Source organism: Mobula birostris, unplaced genomic scaffold (assembly GCF_030028105.1).
Source record: "Mobula birostris isolate sMobBir1 unplaced genomic scaffold, sMobBir1.hap1 scaffold_892, whole genome shotgun sequence".
Taxonomy (NCBI): Eukaryota; Metazoa; Chordata; class Chondrichthyes; order Myliobatiformes; family Myliobatidae; genus Mobula; species Mobula birostris.
The window spans coordinates 140,615-159,624 of NW_027278609.1; the positions used below are offsets into that span (position 1 = coordinate 140,615).

Here is a 19,010-nt window from a genome sequence, read left to right on the forward strand (position 1 = left end):
CAGAGCGAGAGAGTAGAGCAGTGGGCTAAACTGAAATTACCAGACTTTTTGGAGAAATCGATGTCCATGCCAGCATGTTCCTAAGTCATTTCTCCCTCCTCCTCTCTTTTCCTATTCCCCCTCATCCCTTCTCTCCTCCTCACTGCCCATCACCTGGATCTGTCCTCCTACTTCAGCTCTCTTCCCTCATCCACCTATCACCATCAGATATAGGAGAAGTGGGCCATTCAGCCCATCGAGCCTGCTCCGCTATTCAATCACGGGCTGACCCAATTCTTCCAGTCATCCCCACTCCCCTGCCTTCTCCCCATACCCTTTGATGCCCTGGCTAATCAAGAACCTATCTATCTCTGCCTTAAATGCACCCAATGACTTGGCCCCCACAGCCGCTCATGGCAACAAATTCCACAGATTTACCACCCTCTGACTGAAGTAATTTCTCCGCATTTCAGTTCTAAATGGACGTCCTTCAATCCTTAAGTCCTGCCTTCTTGTCCAAGACTCCCTTACCGTAGGAAATAACTTTGCCATATCTAATCTGTTCAGGCCTTCTAACATTCGGAAGGTTTCTATGAGATCTCCCTCATTCTCCTGAACTCCAGGGAATTCAGCCCAAGAGCTGCCAGACGTTCCTCATACGGTAACCCTTTCATTCCCAGGATCAGTCTCGTGAATCTTCTCTGAACCCTCTCCAATGTCAGTATATCCTCTCTAAAATAAGGAGCCCAAAACTGCACACAATACTCCAAATGTGGTCTCACGAGTACCTCAATTTCACATTCATGCTCTTATATCCCATACCTCTAGAAACGAATGCCAACGTTGCGTACGCCTTCTTCACAACCGACTCAGCCTGGAGGCTAATCTTTGGGGTATCCTGCACAAGGACTCCCAAGTCCCTTTGCGTCTCTGCAGTTTGAGATCTCTCCCCAGCTCCATAATAGTCTGCCATTTATTTCTTCCACCAAAGTGCATGACTATACACTTTCTAACTTTGTGTTTCATTTGCCACTTCTTTGCCCATTCACCTAAACTATCTAAGTCTCTCTGTGTCCTCAACACTACCAGCTCCTCCACCTATCTTTGTATCATCGGCAAATTTAGCCACAGATCCATGAATCCCGCAGTCTAAATCATTGGCATTACCTCCCAGCTTCTTACTTCATTCCTTCCTTCCTCTCTCATCTGGTCTCACCCATCACCTGCCCCAGCTTCAATTCTGACTTCTTTCTCTCCCCTCCCCTGCTTTCCAGGGATAATGAAGGGTCTCCGCCCGACACGTCAGCCGTTTGTTCCACCCCACAGATGCTGCCTGACCTGCCGAGCACTTTCTGTACGTTGCATCTGGAGTCTTTCCTGTCTGTGTACCTGATGTCGGTGCGAGCGAGTTTATCATTGCATCCGTGACAACAAAGGACCAAAAAACCAGAGGAATTACAACGGACATTTAAAAAAAACCTGTTTTATTATTTTCACAAGTCAAAAGCCGCATGGCGGAACAATGCCTCGCTGGAAACCTGCGGGTTGATCGTTACCTCTCGTCTCGTCGTAGGAAAACGTCGCTGGGAAGGGCGAGAGTTCTCGGTTTAAAACGCCTCCAATATATATATTAAAAAATCTGCATGACGTCCAGCAGTCCCGGAGACGTGACGACGTTGGTGTGATGCGGAGGACACACTCCCGCCAACGATCCTCCCAACTGGGTCCCCACCCCTTTCTGCCCTCACCCTCTGACGCCCAGGAACCTCACTGCCACCCCACACAGCCTCCCCAGCTGTCCCATCCCTCACCTGTTGCCCTCTACCTTGCCCTTCTACCTGGGCTGGCAGCCATCTTGTTGAGGTCAGCCGCCATGTCAAGCAGACAAGAGGCGCAGGAAGCAGCCATCTTGATGAGGGCAGACGTCACATCAGGGAGGAGTCTTTCTGGGAGGGGGGGGTCAAGAGGCGGGTGCGCGGAGTGGCATCCCAGCGTCAGATCACCTCCCCCCTCCCCGAGGACGGCCTCATTGTCCGATGGACCCCTGCTGCATCCTGCGCATCAGCTCCTCGTCCTGCACGGAGAGTTCGGTCAGTTTGCGGCCCAGTCGCTCGTGGACGTCCAAGTACTTGGCCACGCAGCGGTCCAGGCAGACAGACTCGCCCTTGGAGAGCTCGGGCTCCTTGTAGTGGGGGGGCACGCACTTCCGGTGGCAGGCCTGCGTCATCCTGGGGGTGGAAGAGAGAAGAGGCTCCCATAGCTCAGTCACCAAATCAGATCAGAGTACATCTCTGTCCCCACCGATGTCTGTCCGCACACCCAAAGGGACCCCACCCCTTCAAATTCACTCCCACTGGGACCCCACCTCTTCCCATTTACTCCCACTGTCCGCACACCCAAAGGGACCCCACCCCTTCAAATTCACTCCCACTGGGACCCCACCTCTTCCCATTTACTCCCACTGTCCGCACACCCAAAGGGACCCCACCCCTTCAAATTCACTCCCACTGGGACCCCACCTCTTCCCATTTACTCCCACTGTCCGCACACCCAAAGGGACCCCACCCCTTCCCAATCACTCCCACTAGACCCCACCCGTTCCCATTCACTCCCAACAGACCCCACCCCTTCCCATTTACTCCCACTGTCCGCACACCCAACAGACCCCACCCCTTCCCATTCACTCCCAACAGACCCCACCCCTTCCCATTCACTCCCAATAGACCCCACCCCTTCCCATTCACTCCCAATAGACCCCACCCCTTCCCATTCACACCCACCGTCCGCACTCCCAATAGACCCCACCCCTTCCCATTCACTCCCACCGTCTGCACTCCCAATAGACCCCAGCCCTTCCCATTCACTCCCAATAGACCCCACCCTTCCCATTCACTCCCACCGTCCACACTCCCAATAGACCCCAGCCCTTCCTATTCACTCCCAATAGACCCCACCCCTTCCCATCACTCCCAATAGACCCCACCCCTTCCCGTTCACTCCCACCGTCCGCACTCCCAATAGACCCCACCCCTTCCCATTCACTCCCACCAATTAAATCAGTAATGAAATGTTGCGTTACAAGGAGAGGCAGGGTGGGGGCTGTGGGAATGCTTCCCCTCAGCGAAGGAGGCTGACAGGTTGAGCTAACGGAGGTTGACGAGAGGTGTGGATAAAATGGACGGCCACCATCTCCCCCAACACCACCCCCCACCGTTAGGTTGGAGAGTTTAAAAAATAGAGGGCAAAGGGTTTAAGGTGAGGGGTCACAGGCCCTTTGGCCAACCTTGTCCCTGCCTTCTCGAACCATCTCTGTCCTGTATCCCAGCGTTTCCTGGCTGCGCACCTGTCCAAATGTGTATTAATTGTTGATTCCGGACCTGCCTCCATCTGCGGGCCTCCCCCGGCCGGAGAAGTTGCCCCTCAGATTCCTGGTCAACCTCTCCTCTCCCACCTTGAACCTGTCCCCTCTGGAGGAAGGGAAAAACTGCTCACGCACTCTAACTGCGCCCCTCGGGGTTTTACACACCTCCCCAAGATCACCCCCTTCACTCCAGGGAATAAAAGTCCAAACTTGCCCGGCCCCTCTCTCTCTCTCTCTCTCCATAACCCACTCCCCCGAGTCCCGGCGTTGAACTTTCTCCCAGGCTGTGTGCGACGGAGCTAACTCAAAGTTATCCGCACAATCTCTGACAGCCCGAAGTCTGCATGAGGATTTTCTGACCTTCCAAATTTATTCTCCTGAACCTTTCACCAGTTCTCTCGCTAGATTTGCTGTCCGTTTCTTTCCTCCGCCTTTCTCCTTTTTCCATCCCGAGCTCTCTCAAAAATGGCTGACCCATTCTCTCTAGAATGTTCCTGCGCTCTCTCTCAAAGAATATGAACAAGATATTCTCTGGCTATGGGCTAATTCAACAAGCCCAATTTAATCAACTGAATTCTTATTTTAACCAGCAAAAATGAAATAAAATACTTGATTCTATAATGTAATTAAAGGAACTATTATTGCATTTTGAAAACATCTGCACAAAATACCCAACAGAACAACTGTATTAGTAAATTAAGCATGGTCTTAAACCAGGGTATTAAATTTAGAACATGGACCATACAGCACATTACAGGCTCAATGTTGTGCCAATCATGTAGCCTACTCTAGAAACTGTCTAGAATTTCCCCACCGCACAGCTCTCTATTTTTCTAAGCTCCATGTACCTAGCTATGAGTCTCTTAAAAGACCCTGTTGTATCCACCTCCACCAACGTCACCGGCAGCCCGTTCCACGCACTCACCACTTTGTGTGTGAAAAACTTACCCCTGACATCCCCTCTGTACCTACTTCCAAGCACCTTCAAACTGCGCCCTCTCATGCTAGCCATTCCAGCCCTGGGGAAAAGCCTCTGACTATCTGCACGATCAATGCCTCTCATCACCTTATACACCTCTATCAGGTCACCTCTCACCCTCCGTCGCTCCAAGGAGAAACGCCCGAGTTCACTCAACCTATTCTCATCAGGCAGGCTCCCCAATCCAGGCAACACCCTTGTAAATCTCCTCTGCACTCTCTCTATCGTATCCACATTCCTCCTGTAGTGAGGTGGCCAGAACTGAGCACAGTACTCCAAGTGGGGTCTAACGAAAGTCTTTTTAGCTGAAATATATTATTTCTATTTTTGCACTGTTCTTAATTTAACTATTTCAGAATCAGAGTCAGAATCCTTTATTTACGTGGACACATACAGGGAATTTGATGCCGGTTTCCCTGAGCTCTCGCTGTACAGAATCAAAAAGCAAACAAAACAATAGTGCAAATAATTGTGAACTATATACAATGAGGTACACCTGTGTATGTACAGGTGTACTTGGTTTATAATAGACTAAAATTCAAGTGTTCATAAGACCGATGGCATACGGAAAGAAATTTAATAATATTTACTTCAATTTATATATTTAGTTATTTCTATATTATCAAGTATTTCATTGTCCTGCTGCTGCTGCTAAGTTAACAAATTTCATGACACGGTGGCATCCGTTAGTTTCGTAAGACCACGGATTTGCGCCTTGGAAGGTTTCCGGGGCGCAGGCCTGGGCAAGGTTGTATGGAAGACCGGCAGTTGCCCATGCTGCAAGTCTCCCCTCCCCACGACACCGATGTTGTCCAAGGGAAGGGCACTAGGACCCACACAGCTTGGCACCAGTGTCGTCGCAGGAGTTGCCAAAACGAGGTTGAAAGCAGCGTCGGACTGCCTTAGGGAATCCAGCTCCGGGTTTGTCCTCAGGGTTTACTCCCGAAGCCTTTCCCTTTGTACTAAGGGCGATGACACAATTGTAGTGGGGGACTTCAATCGGGAAAATCAGGTTGGTGTCGGATCACGAGAGGGGGAAATTTTGCTGAATGCCTGCGAGGTGGCCTCTTAGAGCAGCTTGTGCTTGTGCCTAGTCAGGGAAATGGGCAGAGGAGTGGCTGACAGGCAGGAGGCAGCGAGTGGGAATAAACTAATGGTTGACTGGTGGTGTACCTCAGGGGTCAGTATTGGGACCGCTACTTTTCTCATTGCTTGTCAATGATTTACAGTAGATAATGGAACCGACAGCTGCGTGGCAAAGTCTGCAGATGATACGAAGATAGGTGGAGGGGGCAGGTAGTGCTGAGGAAGCAATGCCATCGCAACAGGACTTGGACAAATTGGAAGAATGGGCAAAAATGTTGCAGGTGGACGACAGCAGCGGCCCCCAACCACCATACGGGGCCGCAAAGCACGTGCTACCGGGCCGTGAGGAAACGATATGAGTCAGCTGCACCTTTCCTCATGCCCTGTCACTGGAACGTAGGGCTGCCAACTGTCCCGTAGTAGCCGGGACATCCCGTATATTGAGCTAAATTGGTTTGTCCCATACGGGACCACCCTTGTCCTGTATTTCCCTCGCTGAGGTACAGCGTTCCTATGAAACCTTTCGTGCTGAAATGGCGTGAAGCGAAGAAGCAATTACCATTAATTTACATGGGAAAAAAATTTGAGCGTTCCCAGATCCAAAAAATAACCCATAAAACATAAAGCCGAAAATAATTAACACTAACATATAGTAGCAGGAATGATATGATAAATACACAGCCTATATAAAGTAGAAATAATGTATGTACAGTGTAGTTGGGAAGATGAAGGCAAAACCAATTTGTGGGGGAAAAAATCGGCACATACGCACATGTGCACATCACATCTACACACAGGTGCCCACGCAAGGCTTCATGGTCATGGTAGTTTTTCCTGGGGTAAAGTGTCCCGGGATTTGACTGCTACTTTTGTCCCTTATCTGGGAGTGAGAAAGTCGGCAACCCTAACTGTAAAAGAGATGTTGAGGTGAGTTTAACCCTGCTTGAACACCCCCCCCCCGCCCCCCCAGCCGGTCCGCAAGAATATTGTCAATATTACACCGGTCCGCGGTGCAGAAAAGGGTTGGGGACCCCTGCTCTACCCGACATACTTCATGACATATACCGGTAACGATAACCCTGATCCTGAACTTCGTAGTTTAAATGTTTTACAAACCAACAATATATACTCAGTGACCACGTTATCAGCACCAGTGCTGTGCAAGAGGCACGGGAGACAGATAGATAACGTGGAGCAGACAGCGAGTTTGTCAATCTGGCAGCAGCAAAGGATGTTGGGAACGGCGAGGGCGGGAGGGGGTGTGGGACGGGGGGCAGGGAAGGAGTAACGGGGGTGGGGGGTGGGTGCAGACACACCCAGCCCTAAAACAGCAGGCGAGGTCACCCAATTCCAAATAACTGGCTTATTGATCAATACAGAAGGTCTTTCTGGCGCTCCCCGCTCCCTACCGTGACTCACAAGATACAGGAGCAGAATTGGGCCAATTATCCCATTGAGTCTGCTCTGCCACTTCATCACGGCTGATCCATTTTCCTCTCGGCCCCAATCTCCTGCCTGCCCCCCGTATCCCTGCGTGTCCTGTCCAATCAAGAATCTATCATCCCCTGCCTTAAATATACCCAAAGACATGGCCTCCACAGCTGCCTGTGGCAACGAATTCCGCAGATTCATCACCCTCTGGCTCGATAAATTCCTCCTCATCTCCGTTCCAAAAGGACGACCCCCTCTGCTCTGAGGCTGCGTTCCCTGGCCCCATCCTCTGTGTCCGCTTTCTCTCTCACTCTCTCTCTCTCTCTCGAGGCCTTTCGGCGTTCCACAGGCCTCAGCCAGCCCACCCCTCGTCCTGAATTCCAACGCCTTACAGGCCCAGAGGCATCGAACGCTCCTCGTCTGACAAGCCTTTCCCCTCCCAGAATCATTTTCGCCACCCTCTCCAATGTCGGCACATCCTTTCTTACAAGCAACACGCATAAAAGTTGCTGGTGAACACAGCAGGCCAGGCAGCATCTCTAGGAAGAGGTACAGTCGACGTTTCAGGCCGGGATCCTTTGTCAGGACTAACTGAAGGAAGAGTTAGTAAGGGATTTGAAAGTTGGAGGGGGACGGGGAGATCCAAAATGATAGGAGAAGACAGGACGGGGAGGGTTGGGGCCAAGAGCTGGACAGGTGATTGGCAAAAGGGATACGAGAGGATCATGGGACTGGAGGTCCGGGGAGAAAGAAAAGGGGGAGGGGGGAAACAGAGGACAGGCAAGGGGTATACTGAGAGGGACAGAGGGAGAAAAAGGAGAGAGAGAGAAAGAATGTGTGTATAAAAATAAATAATGGATGGGGTACAAGGGGGAGGTGGGGCATTAGCGGGTCAGAGAAGTCAATGTTCATGCCATCAGGTTGGAGGCTACCCAGACGGAATATAAGGTGTTGTTCCTCCAACCTGAGTGTGGCTTCATCTTTACAGTAGAGGAGGCCGTGGATAGACATGTCAGAATGGAAATGGGATGTGGAGTTAAAATGTGTGGCCACTGGGGGATCCTGCTTTCTCTGGCGGACAGAGCTTCCTTTCTTAGATGAGGCCTCCCCCCAAAAAACAGCTCACAGGCCTGCAAGGGAGGCCTCGCCAGTTCTTTATGAAGCCTCGTCCAAGTAACCATCTATGAGTTACTTAAACGTTGCTAAAGTATCTGGTTTTACCACTGCCCACACAGGGCGTGAAATACAAGCTAACTCCTTCCAAGAAGTCGAAGTGCGACTTACAGCAGTCCTCGATGCAATGAGGCAGTATTCTGAAAAATGGTCTCTGAACCCAAAGCCGTCAACAACTCAAGCGTGTGCATTCCCCCCTGAGGAATCGAGAAGCAGCTCGGAAACTCCAGGTCTCTTGGTGTGGCAAGGAACTCGAACACCGCCCGACTCCGATTTACCTGGGCGTGTCACTGGACAGGACGCTCTCATTTGCCGCCCACATCCAAGAAACTCCCGAGGGAAAGCCGGCTCCCGCAATTCTCCCTTGAAAAAGTTAGCAGACACGAAATGGGGAGCTAATGCTCACACACTTGGATCAACTGCCCTAGCACTCTGCAGAATACTGTGCACCGGTGTGGGGCAGGTCAGCCCGTGCGAAGAAAATAGACCCGCTGCTTAACGAGCCCTGCCGAATAATCACCGCCACACTGCGCCCCACACCCACTTACATCATTTACAGACTTGCAGGCATTGCTCCCCCAGAGATCCTAAGACACACTACAACAAAAATTGAAAACGGTCAACAGAACTCGGATCCACGGCACCCACTACATCACCATGTGCCGGTTTCCAACCGTCTAAAATCGAGCAAAAGCCTTTGCTACAGTGGGGGAAGCATCCCCCTCAAACATACAGGATTGACCTCTGGCAACAAACAGAAGCCAGAACCCCACCAAACAATACAGCGCAAGACCCCACACAAATGTAACCAGACGGGGAACTGCTTGACGGACGGAAGTGGTGCACTCTCAACAGGGCGAGAGCGGGAGATTGTCGGACGGGAGACAATATGGTGAAGTGGGGGGCTTATTTCCTGAGGAGACTGAGGTCCTTTAACATCTGCCGGACGATGCTGAGGATGTTCTACGAGTCTGTGGTGGCCAGTGCTATCATGTTTGCTGTTGTGTGCTGGGGCAGCAGGCTGAGGGTAGCAGACACCAACAGGATCAACAAACTCATTCGTTAGGCCAGTGACGTTGTGGAGATGGAACTGGACTCTCTCACGGTGGTGTCTGAAAAGAGGTTGCTGTCCAAGTTGCATGCCATCTTGGACAATGTCTCCCATCCACTACATAACGTACTGGGTGGGCACAGGAGTACGTTCAGCCAGAGACTCATTCCACCGAGATGCAGCACAGAGCGTCATAGGAAGTCATTCCTGCCTGTGGCCATCAAACTTTACAACTCCTCCCTTGGAGGGTCAGACACCCTGAGCCAATAGGCTGGTCCTGGACTTATTTCCATCTGGCATAATTTACATATTATTATCTAATTATTTATGGTTTTATTACTATTTATTATTTATGGTGCAACTGTAACGAAAACCAATTTCCCTCGGGATCAATAAGGTATGACTATGACTAACCAGACAACACTAGAGTGGCTGGCTGTCTAGTGTGACAAGCTGTGATGATGACCCCTCCGAGTGAACAACTTGCCCTGTTATACTTTCTTCCAATCATTATGCCCCCTTGGAGTAGCTACGAACGGCAAGCGATCGGGAACACGGTAGCAGGGACGTTCCCCCCACAAAAACGTAGGAAACCAGCACGCGGATACCAAGAGCAAATAAGTTAGCATTGAACACCAGAAAATCTCAAATGGGACTGGTTCCTGACCCACATTGCTCATTTTGCCCCCACGGAACAGTTGGCTCTTTTAGACATGTTGTATGGGAACGTCCAGGGGTTTTTGGGTTTGTGGGGGAAGGTTATCAGTATCCTCACAGAACTAAGAGGGGTACAATTACCAATGGACCCCGCTGTATATCTTCTAAATGATGACTCCCACCTTTCCCTCACGGAAAAAAACATGCAATAATCTGGCTGGCAGGCCTGACTGCAGCTAAGAAGATTGTAGTCCAGCGTTGGAAACCTCCCTATGGTATTTCAAATACTCACTGGCTTTGGAGCTTTTTGGACCTGGAACTTTCATCAGCAAGAATAAATGATGCACCACCAAACAGGATCATAATGTGGACAAATTTGATATCTAACTTAAAAGATCTTTTGTTAAAATAGGAATGCTTTGTCTGTGTATGTACTACTATTCAGTTGGTTGGAGGGGAGAGGTATGTGTTGGGGGGAAGAGTGGATGGTGGTGAAGGTTGCGGGGTGGCTGGGTTAAACAGTCAAAATGTAATTGGCAATTGGTTGTATTGAATCTAATTTGTTGGTGTTGCTATAAAAAATTAATAATAAACCCCCCCCCCAGAAAATCTGCAGACGCTACCAATCCGAACCAATCCCCTCTCCCTGTCCCCTCATTCCCGCGACAGAGACGCACATCAGAGTCAGGTTTATCATCACCCGCACGTCGCGAAATTTGTGTTGGTTTGTTCCTTTTGCTGGCAGCCGTGCAGAGCAAAATCCATCGAGTTTCCACAGGGCCGTGCAAAAGGTTCAGGCACCCCAGCTGAGTACACGCGCCCAGGCCCTTTGCGCGACGCGACTGTCTGATCGGCCGATCGCGTGGCAGAAACTCAATGCGTAAGAGCACGCCGACGCGGCCAGGAGGCTCGGATGTTGGTCAGACCCCGAACGGCGGGACGGGGGCCAAGACACGTGACCCGAGTGACTTGACGCATGCAATTGCATTCGTCACATTACTGGCCAGAAGGGCTATTTTATTGAGATGGAAAGATGCCTTTTCTCCCACTTTGATACAATGGCTCTCTCAGGAGATGCTATGTCTTAGTTTGGAGCAAATCAGAAGTTGAACTTTTGATCCTCGATTTGACTTTGAGAAAAGGTGGGGCTCTTTTGCTCATTACTATCATTTGATTTGAGTTAATTAAGATGGTTCCCTTCTTATTCTCGTTTAAATGGATTTGAGTTGGCAGATTGATGTTTTTCTTTATGGCATGGCGTATAGCTCCGGGGTTGTGCTCCCAATAGTTTTTTCCCCGTTTTTTTTTTGTTTTAGTTAGTAGGGGTTCTTTTCTCCTCCTTTCTTTTTTCCAGAAAAAATAATTCTAACATTTTATTTTTGTTAATCAGTTATTTCCTCACATGACCCTGATCGGGGGGCTGAGCAGGAGCAACCTGTGGAGGGAAGGAGTGCCTTGCACCTCCTTTTGGTAGAGACGTGTCTCCACCCCACTAGCCCATCTCTCCACGGTGACACCAACATCTAGAAGGTGGCTCACGATGGACTGGACGTTGGCTTTGCGGGAGAAGCCAGAGACAGGTGGGAGATAGTTGCCTGTCCGACTGGAGGCCTGTGACCAGTGGAGAGCTGCAGGGTTCGGAGCCGGGTCCGTTGCTGTTTGTCGTCTAGATCGACGATCTGGGTGATAACGCGGTGAACTGGGTGGGCAGATTTGCGGGTGACACCAAGATTGGGGGAGTCGCGGACAGCGAGGAAGGCCATCAAAGCTTTGCAGTGGGACCTGGACCAGCGGGAAAACATGGATCGAGAAAACGGCAGATGGGAATTCAACGCAGACAAGTGCGAGGAGCTGCACTTTGGTAGGACCAACCAGGGTAGGTCAGACACAGTGAACGGTGGGGCACTGAGGAGTGTGGTGGAACAGAGGGATCTGGGAACACAGGTCCATAACTCATGGAAAGTGGTGTCACAGGTAGACAGGGTCGTAAAGAAAGCCTCGGGCACATTGACCTTCACAAATCGAAAGCTCCAGGAGGTGAGGTGTTATATTGAAACTGTTTTAAGACGATGGTGAGCCCTAATTTGGAGTATTGTGTGCAGTTTTCGATCACCGACCTCCAGGAAAGGTTGATAGAGTGCAGAGAAATTTTGCAAGGACGTTGGCAGGTCTGGAGGTACCCGGGTTGCAAGGAAAGATTGTAGAGGTGGGTACTGTATTCTCTAGAGCGTAGGAAAATGAGGGGAGATTTGATACAGATCCGTAACTCCTTGAAAGTGGTGTCATGGTGAGACAGGGTCAGAAGAAAGATTTTAGCACACTGGCCTTCACAAATCGAAGTATTGAGTACAGGAGACGGGACGTTATGCTGAGGTTGCTAGGAGACGCCGGTGAGGCCCGATTCAGAGTACTGACAGCAGTTTACAGTCGCCGACCTCCGGGAAAGATGTAAATAAGACTGAAAGAGTGCAGGGAAAATTTACAGGCATGTTGCCGGGCCTCGAGGATCTGAGTCATGGGGAAACGTTGAATCGGCTGGGACTTTATTCTCTGGAGCATAGGAGAATGGGAGGGGGGAGATTTGGTAGAGGGATGTAGACGGCTAAATGCCTTTTCTCCACTGAGGTCGGGCCAGACCAGAACCAGAGGTCGTAGGTTTGGTAGAGTTTTAAGGATAATTGGGGATGTAAGAAATGATTCTTAGACTCTAATGGGTTAAAATTAAGTGCCAGCTTGTGTGCGCTTTGCTTTGGACAGTGTGCAGAGGCTGTCCTTCGCTAAGGAACCTGCCTTCAGCTTGTTTAGATTAACGACTCAGCACTGTCCCTTGAGAACAGTATGGGGGGCTGGATTCACACACCATGTCTTACTGTTTCGCAGCACTAAATTAAGCTCCCTCCCTTGTCTCTAACGAAAGGGAGTAACTGATAAAGGCTGGACAGAACATTCCTTTCTTAATCAAAGCTCAGATTTAGTGGACTCTCTTACCTAAGTAATTACAGTTTTGCTCCGACGGACTTGGCTGCAATATCTGTTGAACTGATTGCTCTTTGTATCGATAGTCCTATAAATTGTATTGTTTCTGAATGTTAGACAGAAGCTTGTCGTGAGCCACCAGAGAGAGAGAGAGAGAGAGAGAGAGAGAGAGAGAGAGAGAGAGAGAGAGAGAGAGAGAGAGAGAAATTCTGTCTCTTTGATGTTTGGCTCCGAGCTTCTCGCCGGCTGAGCTCGAAGAAATAAACCGGTGAAAACGATAAAGTGAAGAACCGTATGGTGCGGTTACTGGTCCGGCGAATTTAAGTTTACAGGTTAAGGGTGAAAGGTGAAACGTTGAAGGGGAACACAAGGGGAAATTCTTCCCTCGGAGGGTGGTGAGAGTGGGCAAACGAGCTGCCAACGGAGGCGGCCGACACGAACTCGATTTCAACGTTGAGGAGAAGTTTGGACGGGTACCTGGGTGGGGGGGGCAGTGGTCCCGGATGGGAGCAGGCTGTTTTAAATGGTTCGGCCCGGACTAGACAGGCCAACGGGCCCGATCCTGAGCTACGGTGTTGAATTGACTGTATCCGCGCACCCGTCATCGTGTTTGTAACACCGAGCAGACGCCCTCTTCTCAAGCGCAGTGGGTCGCCTGACGCTAACGCAGCTCCGGGGCGCCGGAGTTCAGAGTCCGACTCTGGCTCCCTGCCCGTCCTCCCCGCGGATCGCGCGGGCTTCCCCCGGGCGCTCCGATTTCCCCCCAACGTAGGCTAATTGGCCCTCCTTTACCCCCTGGACACCCATGGCTGTGTCGCCACTCACAGCTCTGATCTGCTAATTAAATTTGCTGACGACACTACACTGACTGGCCTAATCTCAAACAATAACGAGGCGGCCTACAGGGAAGAAGTCATCACCCTGACACAGTGATGCGAAGAGAACAAACTCTCCCTCATTGTCACAAAAACAAAGGAGCCGATTGTGGATGACAGGAGGAATGGAGACAGGCTAACCCCTATTGACATCAATGGATCTGGGGTTGAGAGGGTGAACAGCTTTAAGTTCCTCAGCATAAACATCACCGAGGATCTCACATGGTCTGTACATACTGGCTGTGTTGTGAAAAAAGCACAACAGCGACTCTTTCACCTCAGACAGTTGAAGAAGTTTGGGATGGGGCCCAAATCCTAAGAACTTTCTACAAGGACATAATTGAGAGCATCCTGACTGGCTGCATCACTGCCTGGTATGGGAACTGTACTTCCCTTAATCACAGGAACCTGCAGAGAGTGGTGCGGACAGCCCAGCACATCTGTAGATGTGAACTTCCCACTATTCAGGACATTTACAGAGACAGGTGTGTAAAAAGGGCCCAAAGGATATTGGGGACCCAATTCACCACAACCACAAACTGTTCCTGCTGCTACCATCCGGGAAACGGTACCACAGCATAAAAGCCAGGACCAACAGGCTCCGGGACAGCTTCTTCCACCCGGCCATAAGACTCATTAACTCATGCTGATGCAACTGTATTTCTATGTTATGTTGACTGTCCTGTTGTGCACAATATTTACTATAAATTGCACATTTAGACGGAGACGTAACACAAAGATTTTCACTCCTCATGTATACGAAGGATGTCAGTAATGAAGTCAATTCCATTCAATAAACCGTCCCGTGATGAGGTTAGGGTTAAAACTGGGCTGTCGGGGGTGGGAGCGCGCTGGGGCTGCGAGCTTTGTAGGGCCGGATGGGTCAGCTGCACGCGAGATCTCCGAATCAGTAAAATAAACACCCCCAGGAAATCTTCCCCACATTTAAAATGCACCCAGACGGGGCCATGGATGGGAAAGGTTTAGAGCTGGGGCTCCTGAGCTCCATTTTGTTTTTAGACGCCACGAGCCGGTACAGGTGTCCCCCACAAGGATAACAATGGAAACCGAATGCAGTAGTGAACTGAACGTGAAGCAACTGCGTGAGATTTTTGCTGTAATGATAAAGTACGACTTTAATTTTGAAAGGGTACGTAGGTTTAGGGGATATTTGCAGGACATTTTGAGTCCTTACAAAGAACTGTGCGATAGAAAAATGCGCGAGGCTCAGCAGTCAAGCAAGTCTTCCACATCAGCCACAGCAGACGACGAACCTCGATCTCCGACATCGAGGCGGGCAGTCATAGGAGAAGATGAGCTGCCTGCCCTGATCAACGATGAGATGACACCCCCGTGTCCCACCAGCCCAACACCCAGGCTGCGGACAGATACCGTACCGATTCGCGGAGAATGCGACAGTAGCCGGGAGGCACACAGCACATCTTTAAGAAAAAAGCCGAAATAAGCAAGCTAATTAATTAGGTGTTGCCGACACGTAATTGTCGGCTCACATCAGTTGCCGATTTCCGATTGCATCGCCTCTGATCTGGGCCGACAATTATGTGTTGGCGGCACCTAATTCATTAACATGTTTTATTTCGGCTTTTTTATTAAAGATGTGCTGTGTGCCTCCCGGCTACTGCTGCGTTCTTCCTGGCAATGTATCGGGTTGGCGGCCTGGAGGGTGGGGACCAGTGCACCACCCCAAACCTGCGACGACTCATACTACACTGTACATACATTATTTCTACTTTATATAGGCTGTGTATTTTTATGTGTTATTTGGTATGATTTGGCAGCTTCATAGCTTAAAGATTACTGGAGAGCACGTTTATGCCAACAGTGCTTGCGTGAGATTTTTGCTACGGAGATCTCTGCAGGCAATCGTTGTAGAGAAGTATTTCTACTTTATATAGGCCTATGTATTTATCATATCATTCCTGCTTTTACTATATGTTACTGTTATTTTAGGTTTTATGTGTTATTTGGCATGATTTGGTAGGTTATTTTTGGGTCTGCGAACACTCACAAAATTTTCCCATATAAATAAATGGTAATTGCTTCTTCGCTTTACGACATTCCGGCTTACGAACCGTTTCACTGGAACGCTCTACCTTCGGATGGCGGGGGAAACCTGTACCATGAAGCAAGGGGCTCCTGGACCCCAGGTTTCATAGAAACATAGAACATAGGTGCAGGAGTAGGCCATTCGGCCCTTCGAGCCTGCACTGCCATTCAGTGTGATCATGGCTGATCATCCAACTCAGAACCCCTTCCCTCCATACCCCCTGACCCCCGTAGCCACAAGGGCCATATCTAACTCCCTCTTAAATACAGCCAATGAACTGGCCTCAACTGTTTCCTGTGGCAGAGAATTCCACAGATTCACCACTCTCTGAGTGAAGAAGTTTTTCCTAATCTCGGTCCTAAAAGGCTTCCCCTTTATCCTCAAACTGTGACCCCTCGTTCTGGACTTCCCCAACATCGGAAACAATCTTCCTGCATCTAGCCCGTCCAATCCCTTTAGATTTTATACGTTTCAATCAGATCCCCCCTCAATCTTCTAAATTCCAGCGGGTATAAGCCTAGTCGATCCAGTCTTTCTTCACATGAAAGTCCTGCCATCCCAGGAACCAATTTGGTGAACCTTCTTTGTACTCGCTCTATGGCAAGAATGTCTTTCCTCAGATTAGGGGACCAAAACTGCACACAATACTCCAGGTGTGGTCTCACCAAGGCCTTGTACAACTGCAGTAGTACCTCCCTGCTCCTGTACTCATATCCTCTCGCTATAAATGCCAGCATACCATTCGCCTTTTTCACCGCCTGCTGTACCTGCATGCCCACTTTCAATGACTGGTGTATAATGACACCCAGGTCTCGTTGCACCTCCCCTTTTCCTAATCGGCCACCATTCAGATAATAATCTGCTTTCCTGTTCTTGCCACCAAAGTTGATAACTTCACATTTATCCACATTAAATTGCATCTGCCATGAATTTGCCCACTCACCTAACCTATCCAAGTCACCCTGCATCCTCTTAGCATCCTCCTCACAGCTAACACTGCCACCCAGCTTCATGTCATCCGCAAACTTGGAGATGCTGCATTTAATTCCCTCGTCCAAGTCATTAATATATATTGTAAACAACTGGGGTCCCAGCACTGAGCCTTGTGGTACCCCACTAGTCACTGCCTGCCATTCTGAAAAGGTCCCGTTTATTCCCACTCTGATTCCTGTCTGCCAACCAATTCTCTATCCACATCAATACCTTACCCCCAATACGGTGTGCATTAAGTTTGCACACTAATTTCCTGTGTGGGACCTTGTCAAAAGCCTTTTGAAAATCCAAATATACCACATCCACTGGTTCTCCCCTATCCACTCTACTAGTTACATCCTCAAAAAATTCTATGAGATTCGTCAGACATGATTTTCCTTTCACAAATCCATGCTGACTTTGTCCGATGATTTCACCGCTTTCCAAATCTTTGATAACTGACTCCAGCAGTTTCCCCACCACCGATGTCAGGCTTACCCGTCTATAATTCCCCGGTTTCTCTCTCCCTCCTTTTTTAAAAAAGTGGGGTTACATTAGCCACCCTCCAATCCTCAGGAACTAGTCCAGAATCTAACGAGTTTTGAAAAATTATCTCTAATGCATCCACTATTTCTTGGGCTACTTCCTTCAGCACTCTGGGATGCAGACTATCTGGCCCTGGGGATTTATCTGCCTTTAATCCCTTCAATTTACCTAACACCACTTCCCTACTAACATGTATTTCCCTCAGTTCCTCCATCTTACTGGACCCTCGAGGGATAAACGCAGGCAAATGTGTTAGTTTGGGCATGACATGTAAAGCTCTGACAACCATCTATAGATCTGCAGTGGAGACTGTATCGACTGGCTGCATCAAGGCCTGGTATGGAATCACCAATGTCCCAGACTGGAAAATGTTGTGCATATTGCCTCAGGACTCAAATCACCAAGTTCAGGAACAGTTATTACCCCTCAAACATCAGGAAGGAGGTACAGGAGCCTCAGGACTCAAATCACCAAGTTCAGGAACAGTTATTACCCCTCAAACATCAGGAAGGAGGTACAGGAGCCTCAGGACTCAAATCACCAAGTTCAGGAACAGTTATTACCCCTCAAACATCAGGAAGGAGGTACAGGAGCCTCAGGACCCACACCACCAGGTTCAGGAACAGTTATTACCCCTCAAACATCAGGAAGGAGGTACAGGAGCCTCAGGACCCACACCACCAGGTTCAGGAACAGTTACTACCCCTCAACCATCAGGAAGGAGGTACAGGAGCCTCAGGACCCACACCACCAGGTTCAGGAACAGTTATTACCCCTCAACCATCAGGAAGGAGGTACAGGAGCCTCAGGACCCACACCACCAGGTTCAGGAACAGTTATTACCCCTCAAACATCAAGAAGGAGGTACAGGAGCCTCAGGACCCACACCACCAGGTTCAGGAACAGTTATTACCCCTCAACCATCAGGAAGGAGGTACAGGAGCCTCAGGACCCACACCACCAGGTTCAGGAATAGTTACTACCCCTCAAACATCAAGAAGGAGGTACAGGAGCCTCAGGACCCACACCACCAGGTTCAGGAACAGTTATTACCCCTCAACCATCAGGAAGGAGGTACAGGAGCCTCAGGACCCACACCACCAGGTTCAGGAACAGTTATTACCCCTCAAACATCAAGAAGGAGGTACAGGAGCCTCAGGACCCACACCACCAGGTTCAGGAACAGTTATTACCCCTCAAACATCAAGAAGGAGGTACAGGAGCCTCAGGACCCACACCACCAGGTTCAGGAACAGTTATTACCCCTCAAACATCAAGAAGGAGATACAGGAGCCTCAGGACCCACACCACCAGGTTCAGGGACAGTTATTACCCCTCAAACATCAGGAAGGAGGTACAGGAGCCTCAGGACCCACACCACCAGGTTCAGGAACAGTTATTACTCCTCAACCATCAGGCTCTCGAACCAAAGGACATAACTTCACTCGTCCCCATCATTGAAGTGTTTTCACAACTGATGGACCAATTTTCAAGGACTCATCATCTCACGTTCCCAATACTTATTGCTTATTTATTTATATTTTTGGTATTTGCAGAGTTTCTTGTCTTTTGCACACTGGTTGAACAAGTGAATGAATCTCAGGGTTGTATCTGATGCACTTTGATGAATAAAATTTACCTGGCGCTTTTAGATTGTGAATCTGACAATCAACTCGTTTCAATATTGATGTCAACTTTTAAAGTCACTCCCACTCCCCCCCCCCACCTCAAAGAAGGGACCTTGGGGTACGGGCACGCGGTTCTCTGAGAGCGGAGAGATCGGGCGGTGAGACGGGGGTCGTTGGGCGAGTCAGGACACTCGAGTACAGGGGCCAGAAGATAATAGTGTTCGCCCG

At 49.6% G+C, this 19,010-nt stretch overlaps 1 protein-coding gene across 1 annotated transcript; it reads right to left on the reverse strand.

Moving 5' to 3' along the window:
• Positions 1-1,446: 1,446 nt before the first annotated feature.
• Positions 1,447-2,232, reverse strand: timm10 (translocase of inner mitochondrial membrane 10 homolog (yeast)). The gene has a single exon (XM_072250981.1). It carries the CDS (start codon positions 2,204-2,206, stop codon positions 2,006-2,008), a length of 201 nt encoding a protein of 66 aa, XP_072107082.1. The 5' UTR covers positions 2,207-2,232; the 3' UTR covers positions 1,447-2,005.
• Between the last annotated feature and the right edge of the window lie 16,778 nt (positions 2,233-19,010).

Excerpts from the sequence above, each read along its gene's own strand:
- timm10 (XM_072250981.1), bottom strand. The coding sequence starts at position 2,206 with ATGACGCAGGCCTGCCACCGGAAGTGCGTGCCCCCCCACTACAAGGAG.